Below are 20,585 nucleotides of genomic sequence, written 5' to 3' on the forward strand. Positions count from 1 at the left end.
CCTACACTGGGTGTTATATGCAAATAATGAATCATGGAACATTGCATCAAAAACTGGGGATATACTGAATGGTGACTAATATAATAAAATAAAAATTATTAAAAAAAAAAAAAGAAAATCAGATTCCTAGACTAACAACAGTGAAGTTGATTAAAACACCACCGCTGCCCTGATTGACTGGGGAGTGGGAAATATCTGACACATTGCACTCAGTTCCTGCATAAACTGTTACTACAGATGTTGGAGGATGTCTATGACATTATCAGGGGTATTTTCCAGAAGACTGATGCGAGGGAAAAAATACTTTAGACTTAGATTTTTTTAAAGAAGGAACTGGGCTATGTATTTGTTTTAGTAATGATATATATATTACAATGTATTTGTTTTTTATTTTTTCAGTGGCTCCAGGAGGCTCATATGCCACGTTTTGGATTGAATACTATTTTTACTCCTTCAATATTCTTATTCTATCTTGATCTTATACCTTTCTTGACACATTTTTGTTTTTCCTGACTCTGACTTTTTTCCCCTGTTTTATTATATTTGCAAGCATTTTTGTAAACCACTTCATATACTCTATGTGAGAAGGACATGAATAACAAACAGATAAATGATAGATGATTGACTTATGCAAACAGATACTACATATATTTATTTATTTAAAGATTTTATTTATTTAGAGAGAGAGAGAGCATGTGTGTACAGAGGGGAAGGGCAGAGAGAGAGAAAGAGAGAGAAAGGATCTCAAGCAGACTCCATTATGAGCACAGAGACCATCACGGGTTTAGATCTCAGGATCCCAAGATCATGACCCCCGCTGAAATCAAGAGTTGGATGCTCGACCAACAAGCCACCCAGGTGCCCCAGACTATATTTAATATAAATGCAGACTTCTCATAACAATGAGAATATAACTATATGATTCTATTTACATAATATTCAAAACAGGCAAAACCAATCCATGGTATTATGGGGTACAGACAAGGGGGAGTAAAAGTATAAAGGAAGGCAAGGAAGTGTGTGCCATAAAAAGCAGACTGGTTACCTCCAGTTAAGGAGAAACTGAGTAGTGATGAGAAGGGTCACAATGAGGTCTTCTCGGTCTATTTCTTTACCCGGGTAATTGTTAAAAAGATGTTCCTTTTGTGATAATTCGCTGAGCTTTGTATTTATGTTTTGTCTTGTTTTGTGTATGTGTATTATACTCCATGAAAGGTTTAAAATTATATATACAGGGGCGCCTGGGTGGCTCAGTCAGTTAAGCATCTGCCTTCGGCTCAGGTCATGATCTCAGGGTTTGAGATCGAGCCCTGCACCGGGCTTCCTGCTCAGCAGGGAGGCTGCTTCTCCCTCTCCCCTTCCCTCTGCTTGTGCTCTCTTTCACTTGAGCTCTTTCTCTATCTCAAATAAATAAATAAATAAAATCTTTTAAAAAGTATATATACAATTATGTCTATGTATATATATATATAGAGAGAGAGAGAGAGACAGAGAGAGAGAGAGAGAGACAACCAAAAGATGAAAATAAAAACAAAGGCTTGCAAAATAACAGAACAAATTCTACTAGGATTTCTAAAAGCTAAAAAAATAAAAATAAGAAGAGGGTTTATTACTGCAAAGAACAATGTCCAAATTCTGGACATTAAGAATGTTGGAGGGATGGGCAGGGATGAAATGGATAATCTCATTTCACAGAACTAACTAAATCAACACCGTCATAAAAATAGAAGGTATATACACAATTGTGCATAATCCATCTTATGACTGTGTTTATTGAGGGCCTCCTATGTGGCACGCACTGTTCCAGACACCAGAGACATGTCAGCGGAGCAGTGAACAAAACAGAGAAGGTCTGCTTTCTCGTGAAGCTTGCATTCTGGAGTGAAAGAGCAAAAGGAAGGAAGAAAGTTGCGACAGACATAAAGGTAATTAGATAGAAATAAGCATTCCAGAAGGAAGGGGCATCTTATGTAGATCCTTAAGAGTGGAAAGAGTTTGGCATATCTGGAAGACCGAAGGGCCCCATCCCTGGAACACTCAAAGGGAAAAGATAGGGAGGAATACATGACATGTCAGGGCAGGCAAGGAAGAGGTCATATTGTAGATTGGGTGCTTGGGGACGGTGCCTGGATTTTGAATGCGATGGATTTTAAGCAGGAGATTGACACGACTGATTTATACCTTTAAAAGGCCATTCTGACTACCTCATGAACAATAGCTTTTATGGAGGGAAGAGGGCAACACTCAGGCGGCCATTGCATTAGTTGGAAGAGACAGAATGGCAGCTTCAAGAGCATCACCAGTAGTGATCACAGGAGTGTGGACAGATTCACGTTACACTGTAGATGGAAAGTCAGCAGGACTGGCTGACAGATCAATGTGGGAGGAAAGGAAATAGAAAGAATCATCTTAGATTGTGGCTGGAGGAAACAGTAGTGGTTGGCAGTGCCTTCTACTGACATGGCAAAGCTGAGATAAAGCAGCTTTGGAGGCACAGGGGACTAAAGGGGTTCATTCCAGCCACGGTTAGGTGGTGGTGTTAGTTAGACATGCATGTGAAGATGTCACATGGGCACTGCAGACGAACCTGGAATATGCTAAAGAGAGATCTACAATCTCAGAATGAAATGAGGCCACTTAAGGATAGTATATAGACAGGAAACAGACTCTTAACTACAGAGAACCAACTGAAGGTTACCAGAAGGGAGGGCGCAGGGGATGGGGGAAGTAAGGGGATGGGGATTAAGGAGTGCACCTGTCGTGGGGAGCACTGGGTGATGTATGGAAGTGTTGAATTATTCTATTGTACACCTGAAACTAATATTATACTGTATGTTAACTAAGCTGGAATTTAAATAAAAACTTAAAAAAAAAGGGGCGCCTGGGTAGCGCAGTCGTTAAAGCGTCTGCCTTCGGCTCAGGGCGTGATCCTGGAGTTCCGGGATCGAGTCCCACATCAGGCTCCTCCGCTGTGAGCCTGCTTCTTCCTCTCCCACTCCCCCTGCTGTGTTCCCTCTCTCGCTGGCTGTCTCTCTGTCACATAAATAAATAAAATCTTTAAAAAAAAAAAAAAAAAAAAAAAAAAAACTTAAAAAAAAAAAGAATAGCATATAGAAAAAAATGTCCCAGGATGAAAGTAGACAGCACTGTAATACTCAGAAGTTGAACAGGGGAGAAGGAGCTAACCAAGCAAGACTAAGGAAGAATAGGCCCAAACTCTCACACATGAGGGAACACACTGAAAATTACCCTTTTTTCCCCCCAGCATAGTGGCTAGGAGGCATACTGAGGGTCCTTTCCAGGGACTGAGGGGATCAATGGCCCACTTGAAATCCATTTACAGCACACCAGTGTGCCTCAGCATGACGTGTTCTAGGATATGACCACGGGAATGAAAGGCAAAGAACAATCAAATTGATTAAGTACTTTGTTCATAGTAAATTCAGGGTTTGGGGGTACAAAGTTCATAATAATATATCCCCCAAAGAGATCTAATTAAGACACTTTAAAAAAACTCTTCCAAGTCTCAGCCATAAATATTTAGTCTCACGACATCTGGAAACAGACATTTTTCAAAATTCTTTGTGGCAAGCATGTGCATAGAAATTTTATTTTCCTTCAAGATCTAGAAAAATGCATAAATACACTCTAGAATTGTGTGTCAAATTAATGATTATTTTGAACACCCCAAAACATAAAATAACATACCTGTTTATAGAGAAAGCTCTTCGGACAGAGAACTATCCATGTTATGAAAATAAGGAATGTTAAAATTATTTACAGGCACGTCCAAAGCCTCCCATTTGGTTTGGTGTTAATACATGATTGGAAAACTATGAAATCTAATGTTGAGTTTAGTGAATATTGAAAAATTCGACTTGATTCCTTTCTGATACCTACTAAAGATTTAGGAACACTTATTTATTTATTTATTATAATTATTTTTTCAGATTTAATTAACCATCTGAGAGAGAGAGAGAGAGCAAGGAGGAGGCGAGAGGCAGAGGCAGAAGAAGTGGGAGAAGCAGACTCCCTGCTGAGCAGGGAACCCGACAAGACGAGGGGCTTGATCCCAGGACCCTGGGATCATGACCTGAGCCGAAGTCAAACTTCCTGGGACGCCTAAGTGGTTCAGTTGGTTAAGGGTCTGCCTTCGGCTCAGGTTATGATCCCAGGGTCCTGGGATCGAGTCCTGCATCAGGCTCCTTGCTCAGTGGGAGCCTGCTTCTTCCTCTGCCTGCCGCTCCCAATGCTTGTGCTCTCTCTCTCTCTCTCTTTCTCTCTCTCTCTTTGACAATAAATAAATAAAATCTTAAAAAAAAAAATAAAGTCAAACCTCTTGGATCCCCATTCTTTAGTTCCTTCTTGGCACAATTGCTCAGTGATGTTCTGTGGCCTCTCCACACATGTACACACACTTACACATGCACACACGCATACTTTGGCCAAAGGTCTCCAGTGCATTCTTTTCACTGTAGTAAGCCACCTTCCAGACTTTGTGACCCTGGACTTTCTCTCATGACAGTATCTGTATCTGCAGTCTTTGCACGTAGAGGCACTTTATCCTCTTACATCCCAATGTCCAAGCAGCAATCAAGTGACGTCCCTACTCTGCCAACTTCCTACAGAATACCATTTCAAGCCCAACCTTAAGAAAAACCTCCAATGATAAGAAAAAACAAGGCCCTTTACTATACCTCTGGTTCTTGGTAGCTCTGTTGACTAAAACCAACATCACTCATAAAAGGGTCTGCATCCGTTTTAATTCCTTAAATCTGAATATCATCATTATTATCATCATCGACAGCAAAATCATACCTTCGTACCGATGTATCACAGTTTGCTCTGATTTAACTATCTACAGAAAAGCAGGATGACGAGCGATTCGCGGACTACCTTCCTTTCCTGCTAAACAATGCGTGTATTTCTTTTTTTTTTTTTTTTTAAGATTTTATTTATTTATTTGACAGAGATAGAGACAGCCAGCGAGACAGGGAACACAAGCAGGGGGAGCGGGAGAGGAAGAAGCAGGCTCATAGCGGAAGAGCCTGATATGGGGCTCGATCCCAGAACACCGGGATCACGCCCTGAGCCGAAGGCAGGTGCTTAACCGCTGTGCCACCCAGGTACCCCAATGCATGTATTTCTTGAACAAGACACCAAGCTTCTTAGTTTGCAAGAAATTCAAACAAAATATTCTCTAGTGTTTGCCTGCACTGCACACTCGCACCGTCAAACAACTTCTCTCTTGGCTGGGATCCCCAATTACCTTTCTTTTCCTTCTGCTCTGTCACAGAGATAAATGATTCGTATTTATTTGGTTTAGTTGAGGGCACAGTTTCCCACAGAGCATTTTTATAGCTGTCCGTTGCCAGAAAAAATTGAAAACAGGTTTACTGGGACCATGAGTTCTAAAATATTCACAGGACCTACATAACTTTGGGACATTTTCCTCTCCACATTGTGGAAGAGACAGGAAGTGAAGGAAAGTGTCTTCAAAAGAGCGGTGTCAACGTACTCTTGGTCATCTCCTTCCATTTAAAAAAGTTCTTTCAGTCTGTTAATCACTGTTTTTCACTTTCTTGTGTTAAATACTTCTGAGAAAAACCCATGTCTACCATGCTCAAGGTGGATTATTGAAAGAAAGAAAAAAAGCTTTATACGACACCCAAAGCTGTTCTACGTGAGGCAATACTGAATTTTTGTGGTAACTTTGTGCCACCACAGTCAGCTAACAATTTCCAGGTTAGAAAGCCCTTTTGGAAGCAGTGTGGGCTCCATGGATGGAGATGAAAAATACTGAAAGGATAATCGATGACGAAATGCTGGGAACACAGGGCTGAGTTAGGACGGGAAATGTTACAAGATGGGGGCCAATGAGCTGACAAGGTGACTATAAAAGCCCCAACACACAATCATCAACATGAAAGGTGTTTATTTTGCCATCCAAGCAATATTCCACAAACCAAGCATATACAAGTATCAGGCGACATTTCAAGGTGAGGATGCGGATTCTGGCCCCGCATCTTACCGCTGTGGGGTCCGAATCATGTCTGGAAGCTGTCGGCCGCCCGGAGGAGCCATCCCAGCTCCCCGACAGAGCTGCAACAGTTCCATTTAAAACTCCTGTCTAGGGAAACAGCAAAGATCCTTCATGGCTATTTTTAAATGCACATTTTTAATATGCAGTATAATGCTACTCTTTAACAAACTCTTTACTCCCTGCTTCTCTGATGAAGCTTCCCGTGGTCTTTCAAGGGGTTGTTAACCCAAGAATGGATCACACTCATTCTGCATGAGCAAGTCGAGAAACACTCCATTAAGCCTTCCAGTATTTAATAGAAAGAGCCATCTCTCACCTCTGAGGAGATGAGCCAGCTGCTCGGTGATGAGCTCAGGAGCCTCCTGGAGAATCTCTTTCACCACAAGGGAAGAGGAAGACTCTCGGAACTCAAGGCCGCCATCGCTCTGCTCCACCGGATTAATGACTTTGACAACCGCCGGTTCTAACACTTTGTCCTCACTGTAAAGCAAATGGAGGAGAGGAAGACAAAGAGATATGGCACATTTTCTTACTTTCTGGAAGTATGTAATCCCTACTCCTGCACAAATGACCTCCTCTCAACAGCCAAAAATCTGAGTAAGCTCACATGACTCAGAAGAGAGGACCCTTATTCGATATGCCTTCACATTCCATTTCGGCAAATTCACACCCCAAGAGTCTTAGCAGGTAGCCCCTCACACCTCAGCACTTCTATCTCCTGCTTTGCTATTGGAAAATAGTAATAATAATAATAACCATAATTAATAATAGCTAACATTTACTGAGCCTCCGCTACAGGCCAGACACCATCATCAGGCCAGACAGAATATCACCACGTCTTATACTATAAAATGACCCTACGAAATGGGTTCTAGTAAAACGCCCATTTTAAAAATGGGGAAATGGAGGCAGAAGGAGGTTAAGAAATTTGTCCAAGGTTCACAAAGCTTGTAAGCAGACTAACTTGTGTTTAAACTCTGATAATCTGGTTCCAGAATTTGCACCTGGAGAAAAGCTACTACAGGCTGAGTTACTTCCATCGTCATCCTTTATACGTGAGGTAAGTTGGCTTTATCGAAGGCAGAAAGATGTGATTAAGACTGACGTTGGTTTTTCCATCTGCCAGAAACAAATGATTGGCAACGAAGGAAGTAGAGATTGCGATTTATTTTTGGAAAGCATTCTGCTTCATGAACAGTCCTAAAGCTGGAGTTCACGGCGTCAGTCCCAACACCAGCTTAAGTGTTTCAGTTTCGTTGGGAGTAAAACTCTTCCAAAGATTCTGACTGACACACACATTTCATAGTTCACGCCTTTGGCTTTTTGCAATACTTGCATTAGTCGGTTTGAAAAAGTTAACACATAAATTTCGTCAAGCAGGTGACCATCCTGAGCCCTGATAACTGAAGCCAGTCAAATAAACTCCCAGTAACTCTCAGCCAGTTGTTAACAATTGTTTCATAAATATTCAAAAGAGGGGCGCCTGGGTGGCTCAGTCGTTAAGCATCTGCCTTCGGCTCAGGGTGTGATCCCGGCGTTATGGGATCGAGCCCCACATCAGGCTCTTCCGCTATGAGCCTGCTTCTCCCTCTCCCACTCCCCCTGCTTGTGTTCCCTCTCTCGCTGGCTGTCTCTATCTCTGTCAAATAAATAAATAAAATCTTTTAAAAAAAAAAAAAAGAACTAATTACCTGAAAGGTAGTATTTAAAAATAAATAAGTAAATAAATAAATAAATAAATATTCAAAAGAATTTACGTGTCAAACGGCATGGGGATAAAAACAGCCTCACGCAAGCAGACTGTTTTCAAAATTCTTTATAACAAATGAACGGCATGATTGGCATTACCATGTACTCATACCTGAATACACTTCCTAAAAAGGGTGGAATAAAAAAATTAGATAATTGTACAAGTTTTTCTTTCATGTGTACTCACATCAATACCCACTGGTTAATGTCCTAAACCATTAGCAAATTGGCAAAGTGTGCAAAAAACTGTTGTCTCAAACTAGAGGTGTTTCCCTGGTGACTCTTCATTCGGTAGCACCACTGAGCTTATCGAAAGAGCATCTTTGTGTTGGGCTGGAAAGTCCTTGAAGGCAGACAATTTGTCTCATTCCTCTTTATGCACATTTAGATTCTTGTACCAGTTAGCAACTCCTGAGTACTTACTGAAGGAGGCAGAAGACCCAGGGTTAATCCAAACTATTCTAGTAACTGCATGGGGTACCTTGGACAAGTCACTTGCAACAGTGGGGCTCAGATTTCTTATCCATAAAAGAATGAGTTTGAGCTACATGAACTTAAAAAATCCATCCTGCTCTTATGGTATCAAATGCTGTGAATGAATGAGCCAATGATCGATGACTTTCATAGCTGGTCCCTATGATTTTTCATTTCACCAGTGAGATATCTTTCTTAAGAACCTTTCAGTTTTCTTTAGTGTTTAATTTCAGTTTTCATTACATAATTACTGCATCAATACCTAGGACTGTTTGTGTTGCTATTGTAAACTGTTTGAAATGGTTCAAAACTATAATTTTGGTCACTGCTACGAAAACTTTCCACTCAAAGATGTCATATTTGAAATAGAAAAGGCAAAAGGGAGGACTGGGATAGCCTACATTTTGCCACAAGAGAAGAAAAAATATTCTTTTTCTTCTGATGTCCTCTGCCGTTCATGCAATCTCCCTAGGTCACAAAAATCCTGAACAAAGTGAGACTTCCCATAAGAGCCTTGGTTCAAGGATCGAACCTCCCTCCGGAGCCTTACCTGGCCAGCACGTTGCTGCCAACAAGTGTTACAGATAACTTCCCTTCATCATTGAGCTGATGCAGATTAATTTCATCTCGGAATATGTGGAATGATTCAGAGATATTTAGCTCTTCTAAAATAAACCTTGTCTCGGTGAAGTAATTGAATTCAGTTCTTGGTACGTTCAGCACTGGCAAACAGAGGACCCCAGGTGGACTGACCTGTGAAGAAAAGAGTTGACTGAATCACCACCAGCAGCAGGAGGAAAGAGCACAACTCCATTTGTCACCAGCCCGGGGGCAACGGTAAAGGGAACAAAAGTCTTCTGGCTTCACTCACCCACATGACAGGCAGAATGAGCTCTTCCTGAACCCAATTAGCAGGGCATTAGCGGCAGATAAATGGCCCCTAATATTTTTTAACCTCTTGTTACTTTTTTAGGTCTTATTTCAACTCCTCGACAATTAAAAAAAAAATACACATACACATGCACATTCTCCTTTTCAGGGGAAACAAATTCATGTCTTTATGGAATTGGCAGAAAATTAGAATGATTGCAGCCGGACAGATGAGGACTGTGGTGACACAGGACGGCATATATGTCCCATCTACATGGGATGCCTGCCATTCAGCTCCAGCCAATGGTTTACACATGAAAATTTTAAGTCCAGGATAGGTGAATCTTTCAATTACTCAAGAAAAGCTGGAAATCTAGATTCGGGGCTGTTATCCATGATGTTTGTTACCATCTATTTTTCTAAATTGAAAATACTATGTAGGTTAACAAAAACACGTTGATGAGCCAGATCTGGCCCACAAACTACCAGATTGTGATTTCTGTTAATTTCTTATTTTAAAAAATTCACATTATTAACAAATCTGTTATTAAAAATTTGTGATAAGAAGGGGAAACAGGAGAGGGGTAGGAGTTGGAGAATTTCAGATTCACAATAATACACTTAATTTTCTATAGGAATTTGTTAAAAATAAAGGTGCCTTTAAAAATCACTATGAATGCACAGTGATAAACCCCAAATATCACTCAGAGAAGGTAGGGTTTGGTAACACTGAGTTTTTGCATAAAGTAAATGGACTTTGTTCTCACATCATCACTAGCTCTGTCAAAGCATAGCGCTCATTTCACAATTTTAATACCTTTGTCATCTATCTCCCTTCCTAGCATTAAGAAAGCAGGGATTCCGGGCACCTGGGGCCTTCCGTCGGTTATGCGTCTGCCTTCAGCTCAGGTCATGATCCGGGGCTCCTGGGATAGCACCCCACTTCAGGCTCCCTGCTTAGCGGGGAGTCTGCTTCTCCCTCTTCCTCTGCCCCTTGCCCTTGCTCAGGCTCTGTCTCTCTCTCCTTCTCTCTCTCTCTCTCAAATAAATAAATAAAATCTTAAAAAAAAAAAAAAAAAAGGCCGCAGGGTTTTTTGTCTTTTTGGTTCAGTTGCATTTCCTACTGCATAAAACAGGCTGGCGCAAAGTAGGCATTCAATACATATTCGTTGAGTGAAATAAATAAATCCCCCACTGCTATAGTACACAAAGCGAAAAGCCATTCCAACAAAGTACGTTTTCTCTTACCTGTCAGGCTAATCCTGAATCACAATGGTGCAATAATCACTAGAAATTCATGTATGGCAAGTTATTTTTCCTAATTAATTGACTGAGTTGTATCAAACTCCTGATACTGAAACTTGAGTCAAGTGCATGTGGCCTAAGGCTATCCTGGGGCAGGACCTGTTTTGAGGTTAGGATCAGAACTAGGTTCTAGCCCCAGCCTCTGCTGTGTGACTTGGAGAAAGCCATTTTCCTTCTGTAAACTCAGTTTAACCCATCTGTAGAATGGGGCTTACCTACCAGAGTGAAAAGTATTTAAATGGAGTCATACATGGGAAGTTGCAAAGCTCTGCATTGATTCTATGGTTAATACTCTCAGAGAAAGTCACCATGTTCTCGGGGAAAAAACTCAAATGGAGGTGCAGACCTCTGGTCAGGGGCAGGGCCCAGTAAACTAAGAGGAATGCCCAGAAATAGAACAAATTCCAGGATGTGACCCTTCAGTAATTCCATATTTGTCCCCATGCAGAATGGAGAGCCGTAGAAGGAGAGAAGAGATCCATTTTATCTATCACAACTACTTTCCCACTCCTTTGGTCTCGTGTTATATTCATTCAAGACGTTGCAGTTGGTGGTGATGGTGTTATTATATAATTTCCTTAAGAGTCCATATCACTATCGGTCTGAAACCCAGGCTGGTTCAGTTAACTCTATGTTCTCAGGACAGACAACATTTTTTTCTTTTCTAGGAGTCAAAGAGTCCAGTTAATAGGATTAAAGCATTTAATATGCATGTCTTGACAGAGGCACATTTATCTCCTTATGCCAATTAATCTCCCTTGTAAAGTTCAACAAATTCTAAGACAAATTTGATATAAAGTCCGTATATAGAGATCAGAATACTTAACCTGGCATTTTTGTCAGCTCTGCCCTAAGGCATTCTTGCCTCCCACAGCTCATTCTGGAAGACTGGGTTTCATGTGAATTTAAATCACTCGAGATCAGCTATGCCTACTCTCAGAGCCAAGGATCCAAACAGGATTGGAATAAAACAAATCAGACTCCGGAAAATTAAAAATTCTGTGAAATTGGAAATAGCACCAAGACACTCATCATGTGCTTTTTTAGACTTTGAGGTGACGCATTATCACGGGCTGATGAATTTTATGAAATTGAAAATTTAAAACAATTTATTAAAAGGTCTTTTCCACCTCTGTAGGAATGTTATAGACTTCACAGGGTACAAAGATTCTCACTCAAGGGAGATTATCACCAACTGAGATTGACCTTGCTGGCAAAGTCAGGGCTAAAAGACAGGAACAGAATATAGATGTGACATGTCGTACCTCTATTACTGAAAATTCCAGCCAATATGCTCTGTATTTCATGTAACGTTCACACATATATTTTTCTATTCCCAAAAGGAAGACTAACCAACAAGGACGATAAAGGAAAACAGGAAATTCTGACCCTCACCTTTGTTAGTTCTCTGAATTCCCACAAAAGTAAACAACTACTATATATTTTTTTAAAAATTTTTATTTGGAAGCATTGATCTTATTGAAATAATGTTTCATGAAGAAAGTAGATAAGAAAAAACTAGACAATGCCTAACATATGTAGGTGACCAATAAATATTTGTTGTGTAAGGGATTATAACACAATATTCTCTGCCACAATAAAACAGGACATGAAATTTAAGTGAATGCGTTCCTCGTTTTTCCAGAAAATGTTTGTTCTTATGAGTTTCATCATAATTCAAATATAAAAAGCATAATCTTCTTTCCCCTCACCTTGTCTAGAAAGTAAGCATATGTGAAGGCAGAAATGAGAGAATCCAAGTCACATGATTTATGTCCAATAACCACATGGACCTTCTCCAAGCGTTTGCTTCGATTCTGAAACAAATACAAACAAAACGTCACAATTTAACGTGCAACAGATCAATATAAAAAGGACACTTTCCAACCTTTTTTTCAAAAGTATTCCTTAGCTATATTCACACACAATTGCAGAAATTCATAAATTTATCGTGAAGTTTTTATATAAGGACACAAAATTGCAGAATATGTTTAACATTCAGAAATGCTCAAATTCTAGTGCATCTTCAGAAACAGAAAATTGTGGGTTCACAACCTCGGGAGGTTTCCCAGGTAACATCTGCAAGTGACCTCCACATGCAGAGGACAGGGAGAGAGCAAAAAAAGAGGCAGACCCCTCCAGATGGGAGGTGGTAGTTTAATAAACAAGGAAACCTACTTACAAGGCTTGTGTTGGGCACGCCAAGATAGGTAGATCTTCACACCCATCTGCCAGAATCTTAAAAATTTATACAGAGGCCTCCACTGGGCTCAGTCACAGGTGGTCTCAACATCACATTACTCTCTTAAGGCTGTGTCGTTGGAACAGCTCCCACTGTGGGAACGGTGGACAAAGTGTATGTTCCAAGGATAGGATAGAGGGTGACGAGCCTCCAATTGCCCAGGTCTAGCTCATGAGTCAGCCATTAGTCATGTCCTCTAGATGAAATCTTCCAACAAAAATGTGGTCTTGCTAAGATTATTACAGTCTAACTTGATATGAATTGTGTCTCTGAGTCATAATTTTTTAGTAAAATATTATTTTGGTCCAAAGGAAAGATCCATAGTATAGTGGTCCCCCTTTATCTGTGGGAGATACATTCCAAGACCCCCAGGGGATGCCCAAAACCGCTGATAATACTGAACCCTATATATACTGCTTTTTCCTATACACACATACCTATGTAAAGTTTATAAGCTAGGCATAGTAAGAGATTAACAACAATAACCAATAATAAAATAGAACAATTATAGCAATATACTGTAATAAAAGTTATGTGAATGTGGTCTCTCTCTCTCTCTCTCTCTCAAAATATCTTATTATACTGTACTCACCCTTCTGGTGACGATGTGAGATGATGAAATGCCTAGGTGATGTTCTCTCTGCATTATATTCTATAGTTTAGCAAATGAAAGTGGTAATATTTTTTCCTCCCCCCAGGAAAGGGTATGATTAGTACCATTGCTCTAAAAATACAAATCAGTTGCTATTAAAAAGTGTACATAGTCACCTCTCTGGAAGAGAAGACATACTCTTTTCTTTCCTGGTTAACTTAATAGTTACTTAAAATTCCTTTATAGAAGGCTGAACTCCTTGTGAAATACTGGGTTGAAAATGCCAAAGAAGCACTTGCTTCTAGAAAGTTCCATAACAAATCTGTCTGATAATGATGACTGTAATCTAAATTAACTTCTTTTTTTTTTAAGATTTTATTTATTTATTTATTTATTTGACAGAGATAGAGACAGCCAGCGAGAGAGGGAACACAAGCAGGTGGAGTGGGAGAGGAAGAAGCAGGCTCATAGCGGAGGAGCCTGATGTGGGGCTTGATCCCGTAACGCCAGGATCACGCCCTGAGCTGAAGGCAGACACTTAACGACGGCGCCACCCAGGAGCCCCTAAATTAATTTTTTTATAGTATGTCAGAGATGGCACATATGTGTACTTCCCCCACTTTTCACCCTTTGTTTTAATTTCTCTTTTTAGGACTGACTAGTACAATATCACTCAAAGAGGCTATATAAAAAATTACACTGTTATGACTATTCCAAAAAAGCGACTTATGTTTTCTACAGAACAAAGACGATGCATTATTTAGTAACCTACTAGGTATTTTACAAATGAATCTATGAAGCTGCTATTGTTGGTGTGGAACTACTGATGTCAGAATCGGAAGCAAGTTTTTAAACAACCAGGCTGTGGCCAAAAAAAACCATAATATGTGTTATTGCTAAATTAAAATAAACATGTATTTTTTCAAATATGTTGAGATACTGATCTTTAGTAAAAGAACATGACTTGAAAGTATGATATAAACTCTCTGAATGTAATTACAATTCCCTTCCCTTCATCACCACCAACTTCAACCCCCCTTCCTTCCTCTCCCAGCTTCCTTCACTTAACTTCATAAATTTATAGCTAGCTCACTTGTACCCTTGGGGGTTCTAGTAGAGGCCCAGTTCTCATCTGAAAGCCGGACTGCTTCCCCGTGCAAGACTGTCAGATATTCTTAGAAGTACCTACAGAAATTTAGGTAAATGGAATTATACTCCATTACAACACAAACAAATGCATTAGGAAATCTTATTACTGTAGAAAGCTGCTCTTCCGAGAAGCTCGAAGGTCTAAGTAGACATTACCTCATTTCTCCTCTCAGAACTTGTAAGGCAGTCAATAAGAAGATTAACAATACTTTTTATAGGTCAGTGGAGTCTGTGATGGGGGCAGGATCATTTCCAGACCCCATGACCCGGTACAGGGAGCCCTCTCCCCTGCCCTACGCCAACCACTCCACAATGCCATAATGACTTTAGCATCCACAAAATAAGTGAGCATGGAGGTTGAGAGAGAAAAGAGAATGTCAAATATGTATTCTAAATATAGCAAGACTTTTATAGCATCAAAATTACCCCAAAGTAGACCTATCTGCTTTCTTGTCTAAGTTCCACAATTCCAAGGCACAGCTGTTTGTTCAATACTCAACTTGCATGAAAGATATGCGGGAAATAAGACTTGTGTACAATTCATTGACACTTGTGTCAAGTCTAAGCCAATTATTACTTTAAAGAAAGAAGCTAAATAAGATTGTGAACCCAAAGCTTGGTGGACGAATACTTACAACTCAGGAATCTTCCATGACAGTGATTTATTCATTCTTATTCATTTAAAGAGAAAAACATATGTATCATTTTACAGGTCAGACTATAGAAGATCCCGGTCATCTTGAGGGTTCTTTTTGGTGCCACATGCCTCTCTCTTTATGCTCTCCTGTGTCTTCTCTGACCACCCTTCTTCCCACACATCAACCTCCCTCATACTGGTGGCCTCTTTGAGTGCCATTTGCTCTTGTCTCCTATCTGCAGTCAATGCCCCAGGACCTAGGCTCCAATTCTATCTTTCCCCCACCACCCACCTCCATCAAAATGTGCCATTCTGGTGTCCATGCTATCAGGGACCCATCTGTTTCTCTACAAGCAATTCCACACTTTCATTTTAAAGAGACCTTCCAGGGATTATGGGGCACTCCAAAAAGACAACCAGAAATTTCAAATTGGCTGGAAATGTTGGACCAGACAAAAGAGACATCACAACTAGAGGTAACTTTGGAGCCTGCCAATGAGCGCTTAAGAGTGAGAGGCTCAGGAGCACCTGGGTGGCTCAGTCAGTTGGGCTCCTGACTCTTGATTTTGGCTCAGGTCATGATCTCAGGGTCCTGGGACCAAGCCCCACATTGGGCTCTGTGCTCAGCATGGAGTCTGCTTGGAATTCTCCCTCTCCCCTCTGTCCCTCCCTCTGCTTATGCTCTCTATCTCTCTCTAAAATAAATAAATAAGATCTTTAAAAAAAAAAAAAGAGTGATAGGCTCAGCCTCAAAAAATCTCGGTTGTTCCTAAGTGCCTGAACCCTACCAAAAACCACTAAGATATAATTAAAGTGCAGCAAAAGTTAGATATTACTACACCCACATTCCAAAAGACTTCTGCCTGCTTAGAGGAATAAAAAATGAAATCAGCTATGTAACCTCAAACAGTAGGTGAGCTCAAGGAATATGGAGGATTTGGCTTTTCAAATTGCGGGTCAATGACCAGAGAATGCAGGCTCCACTTTCAAGCTTCCAACCACAAACAGCCTTGGCAGTGTGAACAGACCAAGCACAGGGGTCAATTCCTGGCAATAAGTCTGGGGACTGATTTCCTATGTGTCCAAGGATGGTAACGGGGGTCCTTACGATGCCTGGTCTACTCTGGCAGTGGTCCCATCTACAGGGCAGCAGTGAACCAGGTTCCTGGAACTGAGAACTTGCACTCGCATTTGAGTACAAGGAGATATGATGAACCAAATAATTAGATAATAAGTTAAGGGGTAGGGTTCGCTGGGATGAAGATCATTTGAGAAGGTGACATTTGAGAAAGGCCTGAAATGAAGAAGTGGGACCTAAGAATATCTCAGGCCACGGGAATAGCCAGGGCAAAGGCACTGAGGTGAGACTATGTCCAGCATGTTCAACAAATATTTACTGCCTAGTGTATACATTTTCTAAATGTGACCTTGTAAACTCCTAGCCAGGAGTGAATGGATCTGGCAAGTAAGTATCTATTCCCTATTATTGACACAAGCACACTAAGCATTAAGCAATCTCAGGAGACAGAAGATTCATTGCTAATGCCTAAACCCAATGCTGCACAAGCCCAGCACAGAATGGAATCCTGATAATGGATAGAAATAGATACTATACTGCTTTGTCATCTACACTTCCAAATAGATGGGCAGAATCTTTCCTTAATCAATGTGTAAAAGAAAATATATCAAATATGCCAGTATTCCAGATCACAATTTTGATATGCTTTCAAAGTGTAATCCTATTCGACACAAAAATGGGACTTCTTAATGAAGTTTAGTTATCTCTTTTAAAAGACCTCAATGTAAGACAGGAATCCATTAAAATCCTAAGGAGAACATAGGCAACAACCTCTTCAACATCAGCCACAGCAACTTCTTTCAAGGCACGTCTCCAAAGGCAAGGGAAACAAGAGCAAAAATGAACTTTTGGGACTTCATTAAGATAAAAAGCTTCTGCACAGCAAAGGAAACAGTCAACAAAACTAAGAGGCAACCCACGGAATGGGAAAAGATATTTGTAAATGACACTACAGATAAAGGGCTGGTATCCAAGATCTATAAAGAAATTATCAAACTCAACACCCAAAAAACAGTCAAGTCAAAAAGTGGGCAGAAGACATGAACAGACATTTCTCCAAAGAAGACATACGAATGGCTAACAGACACATGAAAAAATGTTCAACATTATTAGCCATCAGGGAAATTCAAATCAAAACCTCAATGAGATACCACCATACGCCAGTTAGAATGGCAAAAATTAACAAGGCAGGAAACAACAAATGTTGGAGAGGACGTGGAGAAAGGGGATCCCTCTTACACTGTTGGTGGGAATGCAAGCTGGTATAGCCATTCTGGAAAACAGTATGGAGGTTCCTCAGGAAGTTTAAAATAGAGCTACCCTATGACCCAGCAATTGCACTACTAGGTATTTACCCCAAAGATACAGATGCAGTAAAAAGAAGGGGCACATGCACCCCAATGTTCATAGCAGCAATGTCCACAATAGCCAAACCGTGGAAGGAGCTGAGATGCCCTTCAACAGACGAATGGATAAAGAAGATGTGGTTCATATATACAATGGAATATTACTCAGCCATTAGAAAGGATGAATAACCACCATTTGCATCGACATGGATAGAACTGGAGAGGATTATGCTAAGTGAAAAAAGTCAAGCCGAGAAAGACAATTATCATATGGTTTCACTCATATGTGGAACATAAGGAATAGCATGGAGAACATTAGGGGAAGGAAGGGAAAACTGAAGGGGGGTAAATCAGAGGGGGAGACAAACCATGAGAGACTATGGACTCCAGGAAACCAAAGAGGGTTTCAGAGGGGAGGGGGGATGAGGGAATGGGTTTGCCTGGTGATGAGTATTAAGAAGGGCACATATTGCAATGAGCACTGGGTGTTATATGCAAACAATGAATCATGGAACACTACATCAAAAACTAATGAAGTACTATGGTGACTAACATAACACGGTAAAAAAAAAAAAAAAAAAAGCCAGCAAAATGCCTATGCATTCAGATGCAACTGCCCATTAAGAAATTGCACTTGTCAGGCAAAAGAACTTTCAAATATACCCAGGAAAGCAGAATCGATCGGAAAGAGGGCTTCCAGGGTCCTGCTAGAGGCCTAGGCCTGTCCATCAGTTTTCTCATAGCCATATCCTCTGAGAAACAAAGCTGCTCCAACCTATAACTCGATACGTCTAAAGTCCCATAACTAACATTTAGTCAACAGGCCTTGCAAAACCGTTATGACTTCTCATACAACCCACTTTTCTTAAAAATGTTATGAAATGTTTTAAAAAATAATTAACTGAAATGAATTTTGTTTTGAAAACATTGTAGACAAAGCCTGCAGATGTTGGGAGAGTGTCTTTTCCTTGCACCCTAAAGCAGGGCACATTTCTTAGGCCTTCATCCTTAACCGACAAATGAAAAAGCAAGAGAAGAAGAAGTCTCTTGATGTATTGGGTGATATCTCCAAAGAAACCCAGGCAAAGAAAAGAGTTGGAAGTTGAGCTAGTGCTTCCTTGACCACTTCTAACTCCAAGTCAATGAAGGGTTTTCTTTTCTGGAAGCTGGCTGTGGGTGGTCCAGTAAAGGGCCCCGGTTCTTCCCCAGGAGACCCCATGCTCCTGTGGCTACCATGATTCTAAGTGAGAAGACTCAGAGGGTGGGTGGAAGGAAAACTAACATGCGCTCGTGACCCCAAAAGTCCCCAACTCCACCCAAGTCACAGTCACCAGGAAAGCCAGGTAGGAGGGGATACAGAAAGGACCACAGCTGAGTGAGCAACAAGGTCCTCCAAAGATGGCAGGTCAGCTCTGCCAGAGATACAGATAAGTCACACCCCTTGTTCATTTGGTAAACAAACAAGATGCTCTTGATACTGACCCCGGATTTAAGATAATGTCTTGAACTTCTCGCCTCCTGAATGTCTCATAATCTTAATATTACCTGGAGAAAGTTTGGGGCACAGAGGGAGAGAACGCTGGAGGAAATAAAGGACATGGCATCTACTGGAAGTTAAGAGAAAAAAAAAAACGAAAAAGGAAATGCTTATCATTCTGTGCAGGTGCATAGAACACAAGGATTTTTCCTGCTAATTGAAACCCTTATATTTTATTCTTTATTTTTGTTTATTTTTCCAGTAAGAAAAAAAATACATGAAATTTTTAAAAGTTAGGCACAAAAAAATTAATAAAAAAGATAACTGCTGTTAACAGTTTAATAATTACTGGTTTCCCCACATTTTTAATTTATGCATATATATTATCACATGTACTTTACAAAAATGGGGTGCTTCCATTCCCACTCTTTAGATACTTCCTTTTTTTCGCTTAATAGTCTGCTATGGACCATGCTCCATGATCAAAACTGTAAATCTTCTTTATTCTTTTTAGCTCAAGGGTGGCAATTGTATGAACACATATGTATGTATAAAATTTCTGGAATCAGCATAAGTGCCTTTTTAAAAAAAAAAAATCTCCATGATATCACCAAATAGCATACTCTATCCCACTGGCCACCTAGTCTAGTTTCATTCTAATGGTCATAATTAATTTCTTTGGAGAGCCGTACCTCAGGTCATGTCCAAAAGCAAAAACATTTACCAGAATCTGCAAATTCAGGACACAGACATTTTATATTCAATTTTCTCATAAATGTCCTAATTTACTTGGTGACGTACTAGATGAATATGAACCAAGGAATTAGGAGAAGGCAAAAAGCTTTCAATGATAAGACTCTAATGATTTTGAGGTAATTTGTCTCACTTACTGATAAAACTGAAACTGAATCAATTCAGATAAGTATATATTGCCTATAACCTCTCCCCTCACTGCCCTCCCCACTGACCCCAATTATTTTTTTCCCCTCAGGCTTCTCTTTACTAAGCTGGAGAAAGCTCTCTCTTACTATCTCTCATATGGGGACAAATAAGGGCGGGGAGTCAGTCTGAGCAAACTCAGGTACAAATAGCTCAGATCCTATGCACCTGCACCTTCTTCTGTTTTGTCAAATGCAGAGGCACTGTGGGTAGGCAGTGGGGGACCCAAAAGCCAAACCCAAGTACTGCCTGAGACCCTTCTTTCTTGGTAGGTCATCTGGTTCCCCAGTTCCTTTGGGATCAGACTCCTTTCAGCTGGAGCTTTGGATGCCTTCTCGGCTGAACCCACTCTTCGTCACCCTGTTTGTTGCCCATCTTGAAAACAGAGTGTTCGCAAAAGGAGTGACCTCATACATGGTTTATATACTTCTTCTGGGTTATAATAATGATGGCGGCTGGATTTGTTATTTACTTACAGCATTTCATTTTTTATATTTTCGTTCAGGATTCTTTCTGACAATGTCCTCAAAGGACAGTTTTGGGGGCAGCACCATTATTTCTCCTCCACAGCTTCAACCATAAAAGGTCAAGGATGATCCCCTCCAAGTCTTTACCTTTCCCAAAGAGCCCCAACAGAAATCACCCTACACAGCTTGTCTACCCATTATTATTTTCCAGACTCTA

At 40.4% G+C, this 20,585-nt stretch overlaps 1 protein-coding gene across 7 annotated transcripts in view; it reads right to left on the reverse strand.

Annotated features, from left to right (window-relative positions):
- PRUNE2 (prune homolog 2 with BCH domain) overlaps positions 1-20,585 on the reverse strand; it is a 248,761-nt gene that overhangs the window by 186,421 nt on the left and 41,755 nt on the right. For all 7 annotated transcript variants that reach the window (XM_048218336.2, XM_048218334.2, XM_048218335.2 and 4 more), the window contains exons 2-4: positions 12,154-12,258; positions 8,817-9,019; positions 6,360-6,523 (exon numbers count right to left, since the gene is read on the reverse strand). In XM_048218336.2, coding sequence (XP_048074293.1) covers positions 6,360-6,523; positions 8,817-9,019; positions 12,154-12,258 — 472 coding nt within the window. The remainder of the gene's footprint in view (positions 1-6,359; positions 6,524-8,816; positions 9,020-12,153; positions 12,259-20,585) is intronic.

Source organism: Ursus arctos, unplaced genomic scaffold (assembly GCF_023065955.2).
Source record: "Ursus arctos isolate Adak ecotype North America unplaced genomic scaffold, UrsArc2.0 scaffold_33, whole genome shotgun sequence".
In the NCBI taxonomy this organism is placed as follows: Eukaryota; Metazoa; Chordata; class Mammalia; order Carnivora; family Ursidae; genus Ursus; species Ursus arctos.